Source organism: Phaseolus vulgaris, chromosome 6 (genome assembly GCF_051622355.1).
Source record: "Phaseolus vulgaris cultivar YP4 chromosome 6, ASM5162235v1, whole genome shotgun sequence".
Taxonomy (NCBI): domain Eukaryota; kingdom Viridiplantae; phylum Streptophyta; class Magnoliopsida; order Fabales; family Fabaceae; genus Phaseolus; species Phaseolus vulgaris.
The window spans coordinates 19,165,318-19,170,510 of record NC_143503.1 but is presented as its reverse complement, the minus strand read 5'-3'; the positions used below and the strand labels follow the sequence as shown (position 1 = coordinate 19,170,510).

The window sequence follows — 5,193 nt, the reverse complement described above, 5'->3', positions numbered from 1 at the left end:
AATTTTGAACGCGCCTCAACAGTTTCTCTTCACCGCTTTTCGTTTTCGTTTTCACTATTGCTCTGCTGCTTCCAGTTCGCGCTTGCATTCATTCCCGTTGGCGTTCTTCTCATTCACATTTGGTAAAACTCTTTCGTTTTCGTTTTCCATTTCGTTGCACCGATTCGTTTTCGCTTTTGTTTTCGTTTTCGTTTTCGTTCACGTTTTGGTTCACTGTTACATTGACATTGCAGCACTCATTCTTGTTTTTTTTTTCTCCCGTAGCTTCATTGAGCGCTATCTGCTGCCGCCACCGCTATCTGCTGCTGCCGCTGCCACCAACGAAGGCTTCTCACACAAGGTTGGTGTGGTTTTTTAAATTTTTTTGATTTTTTTTAATGTTCTGAATTTTTATTCTTTTTATGTATTATAATTTGTATTTTTGAATTTAAATTATTCAGTTTAGTTGTATTTATATGTTAGTTTTTATGGATTTTTGAATTTTTATGTTAGTTTAGTGTATTTATAATTTGTATTTTTTAATTTATATTATTCAGTATTTATTATAATTTGTAATATTATGTTAGTTTAGTTGTATTTATAATTTGTATTTTTGAATTTATATTATTCAATATTTATTATAATTTGTATTTATATTATGTTAGTTTAGTTGTTAGGTTTTGAATAGAATTATCGTTGTTGTTGAGTCCGAAGGTGTTCGACCTTCGGCAATAATACGTGCTGGTATTGAGTTCGGGGTGTTTGACCCTCGTCAAAAATGTTAGATAGAACCCTGATTCTCAATGATTATTGCAGAATATGGATCGAAATTGGATAAATTCTGTTCGTATAAGTGATGAGTACGAAAGAGGAGTAGAAGAATTTATACAATTTGCACAACATAACGCGATTAATAGTGGTCATGATGGAACAAAGATCAGGTGTCCGTGTGTTAATTGTTTGAATGGAAGGATATTGGATGTTAATTTAATGAGGGAGCACCTGTTATGTGATGGGTTTCTTCGATCGTATACAACCTGGACATGGCATGGTGAATTATTAAATTTACCACGTGTTTCCGTAACTGAAGAATATGTGGGGTCCACCATGGATGAAGCAGTACACGATGATGTAGAAGATGATCGATTGGAAGACATGATTCGTGATGTAGGAGTTGAGTCTTTTGCAAAAGTGCATGGATATGGAAGTATGTCAAGCGATGCAGAGACTCCATTGTATCCTGGATCAACTAACTTCACACGGTTGTCAGTGGTATTAAGATTGATGAATTTGAAGGCAATAAACGGATGGACTGATAAAAGCTTCACGGAATTGCTCCAGCTGTTGAAGGATATGCTTCCAGAGGGAAATACTCTACCTAATCGTAATTACGAGGCCAAAAAGATTCTTTGTCCAATGGGTATGGAGTATAAAAAGATACATGCATGTCCTAATGATTGTATATTATACCGGAAAGATTTTGAATTGTTGAAAAGTTGTCCGAGGTGTGGGTTATCACGTTATAAGTTGAAACAAAAAGATGATGATTCTATTGATGAGATGGAAAAGCATGGACCCCCAATGAAGGTTATGTGGTATCTTCCCATCATTCCAAGGATGAAGCGTTTGTTTGCAAACCCAGACGATGCTAAGAATCTTAGATGGCATGCAGATGAGAGGAAATGCGATGGCATGTACCGACATCCAACTGATTCTATTCAGTGGAAGAAATTTGACAATGAGTTTCCAGAGTTTGGTAAAGAATCAAGAAATATCCGACTTAGTTTAGCTACAGATGGAATGAATCCGTTTGGTAATATGAGTACAAATCACATTAACTAATGTTTGTTACCTAATTTTTTTAACAGAGACATGGATGACGACCAGACTCCAGACAGACCTCGATCTGGACGAGGCAGTAGAGGACCTACTAGATTGAAGCGTCTTGCATTGAGACGTGCTGCTGGTGAGAAGACACATGTTGACATTGACATCAACACTGGAGTGGCTTTTGGTCCTAAGGCAGATGAGTTTATGAGCTATCTTGGAGTTGTTTCTCGTGAGAGGCTCTCCATTTTGATTAATTCATGGGATGAGGTTTCAGAGGTTGATCGGAACATGCTATGGGAGGATGTTCTGGTAAGCTTTACATTATTATTGTTATCATATAATGCTTTTTAATATTGATTAATTAATTTTAATTTGATGATGTTATTTTCCAGGCAAACTTTGACATTCCTGATGTGGAACCGCTTCGATCAAAGATATTATCCAATATCGCACTTAAATTTCGTACCTTTAAGTCAAGACTGACTTCGAGATACATTTTTGGCGACCTTAAAGACGAAAATCCATGTTTAAAGTACCAACATATTGATGAAGAGACATGGCGTCTTTTTAGAGAAAGCTGTGAAAATGAGGCTTGGATGGTAAGTGAAGTAACTTTTTTGTTTATATAACATTAATAAGTTTATCTTATTTACTTCAGTTTGTTTATTTCAATTATGACAGGATCGTCGGAAGAAAGCTCAAGAGATAGCTTTGAAGAATCTTACCCCGCACGTTATGTCTCGTTCGGGGTATAGAAATCTTGAGCAAACACTGATGGTGGAAAAGGAGAAATCTCAACAGGGGACGTTGTCTGAGAATGTGGAAACAGGGGTCACTTCTCCTCCATCACCACCTTTTCGCCATGTAAAATGGAAGAGGGCCCGAATAAAAAAGTCGGGTGCACCAAGTTCTGAGCAATCCGGGGTTATAATCGAAAAAATTGTAAGTTATTTTTGTTATTTTCAATTTTTTTAAAGCATTAATTATATTAATGATTGAAAATATGATTTTTGTGTATTCTTGCAAGATTCCTTGGAATCCGACGGTAAATTTGTTGCTGAAGGTCGTCACGATATCCTGGTTGAAACAATTGGACGACCTGAACACTCTGGTCGTGTTCGTGCAGCTGGACAAGGGGTCGGAATTAAACTTTATTTTGGAGTTTCAGAACGACAGCCATCCTCCTCCTCCAAGAAGGAAACTCAAATGAAGAGAAAGTTACGTGAAGAAATAATGGAGGAGATGAGAAAGGAGACTGATTTGATGTGGCTGGAGATGAAAAAGGAGAATGATCGAATGCGACAAGAGTTTCTATCGCAACAAGTTTGTGCTGAGCCGATTGAACCCCTTGTTAGTCCCACTCCCAAGAGCACAAAGGGGAGTTGTGCGGCTCCTCCAACATCAGGGGATGATATCAATGGGCAGACAGAGGATTGTGAGCTACTGGTAGTGGGCGGCAAACTTCCTCGGGTGGTGGCACTTGGAAAAGTCTATAAAAATGCCACCACCTTACATAACGTTCCTCTCTCCCCTGATGTGGCGAAGGTAACAGTTGAAAAAGTACGATTTCCTGATGCTCGTGTTCCACTACCTTCAGATGAGGTAACCACTGTGGCCGATGCATTTCAGACATTCGTTGCCTGGCCCAGAGAGCTCATTCGATCTATGCCCGAACCTCATGTAATAATTTCGTTTCATTATATTATTTTTTATTTATATTTATATATTACATATAATTTAATACAAATGTTGTTTATCTTGTAGAAACCTTTTCAGCCACCAAGTCCGAAAAAGAAGCGTGAGGTTCCAGTTGACGATCCTATGGCTTCCCTACGTCTCATTGCTAGTCAGATTGGCAATGATCCTTTTCCAGTTCCGTGGGATAATACATTTTTTCAAATAAACACTGAACTGCCACTGATGATTTACAACACAGATTTATCAGAATTTATATCTGGGAAACAGGAGCTCAATATAAGTATAATTCAATTTTTTATGATGTAAGTATCTTTACCTATTATTCAATTTACTTTATGTTAAATTATTATTGATTATGCTTTAACTAAAAACTTGTAGGTTTTTGCATAGAGTCTGTATCACTGAGGGGAAGGAAAATATGTATGGATTCTTAGATCCTGCATATACTAATCCCGTTGGACCAAACTCAACTGAGACTCAAGCATACATCACTAACATCCTGGAAAAAGAGGGAAAACAAATTTATTTATGCCCTTATATTAATGAGTAAGTTTAATTATATGTCATCAATTATTATTATTTCATGTTTTAAATATTTACTAACTCTTTTCATTGATCATATAGGCATCATTGGCAGTTACTTGTCTTATCAATGGTTGATAAGACTGCTGTGTGGTTCTGTTCCCTACACAAGAAGATGCCCACAAAATTTAAGGATATCATTGATACGTAAGTATAATATAAACTTAACTTTGTATGTTACTAATTAACCATCTACTAACGAGGTTTTTTGTATTAACCAGTTCATGGCGTGGATATAACATCCTAAAAGGTCGATCCAGTTCAAATAATTTGAACTACATAAAAGTAAAGGTTTGTAATTTTTTTCTTTCTCTATTATCATTGTTTATCAATATACTAACATATTACTTTTTATTGAATTATAGTGTAATAAACAACCAGGAAGCTATGAGTGTGGCTATTACATTATGCAATGGATGATTACCATTATAAGACTAGGTGTTAAAACTGGTTGGAAAGAGGTACTATATATGTTAAATCATTTTTATAATTCTTGAACATATATATATCTAAAAACTAATTTATGTCAACTTTGCAATGTAGTTATTCACAGAAGAAACACCAATGAATGAGGAAGGCATTTCATATGTTAGAGATTCTTGGTCCACATATTTCATTAATTTTTATAACTCTAGCATAGGTAAACAATAGTGGTTTTATTATATGTAATTTGATCACTTGTAAATGTACATTTTGATGATTTCAATTGATTACTATATTTCTGTATTTGTCTGGCTGGGTTTGATCATTATGCAGGTTATTAAAATATATGGTTTCTGCACAAAACAAAGTGAACTTTAAAAAAAAAACACTATTTACAAATGCGGTCATTTACCAAGACCGCATTTGTAAATAGTGATTTATGAATGCGGTTTTTACCAAGACCGCATTCATAAATCCTAAACCCCAAACCCACTCCCTCATTCAGAATAATATACAAATGCGGTTATTTTAGGTAACCGCATTTGTAAATGTGATTTATGAATGCGGTCCTATGACCGCATTTGTAAGTTTAAAATAGCCGCATTTGTTTTACATATTTGCACTAGTGTTCGTTGATAACTCCAATAAAGAGGTAGATCTCCTTGACATACACTCTTAGAA

The 5,193-nt window shown here is 35.6% G+C and overlaps 1 protein-coding gene across 1 annotated transcript; it reads left to right on the top strand.

The window, feature by feature from the left end:
• Window positions 1–305: 305 nt before the first annotated feature.
• On the top strand, window positions 306–4,240 carry LOC150027256 (uncharacterized). The gene is made up of 7 exons (XM_090303900.1): window positions 306–340; window positions 1,848–2,118; window positions 2,202–2,388; window positions 3,260–3,489; window positions 3,574–3,809; window positions 3,886–4,053; window positions 4,132–4,240. The coding sequence occupies exons 2-7, from the start codon at window positions 1,852–1,854 to the stop codon at window positions 4,238–4,240; spliced, it is 1,197 nt and encodes a 398-aa protein (XP_090160026.1). The 5' UTR covers window positions 306–340; window positions 1,848–1,851.
• Window positions 4,241–5,193: the final 953 nt, after the last annotated feature.

Excerpts from the sequence above, each read along its gene's own strand:
- LOC150027256 (XM_090303900.1), top strand. The coding sequence starts at position 1,852 with ATGGATGACGACCAGACTCCAGACAGACCTCGATCTGGACGAGGCAGT. Across the intron at positions 3,810-3,885 it reads ATAATTCAATTTTTTATGAT|GTTTTTGCATAGAGTCTGTA; the intron begins GTAAGTATCTTT and ends AAAAACTTGTAG. Across the intron at positions 4,054-4,131 it reads TTATGCCCTTATATTAATGA|GCATCATTGGCAGTTACTTG; the intron begins GTAAGTTTAATT and ends TTGATCATATAG.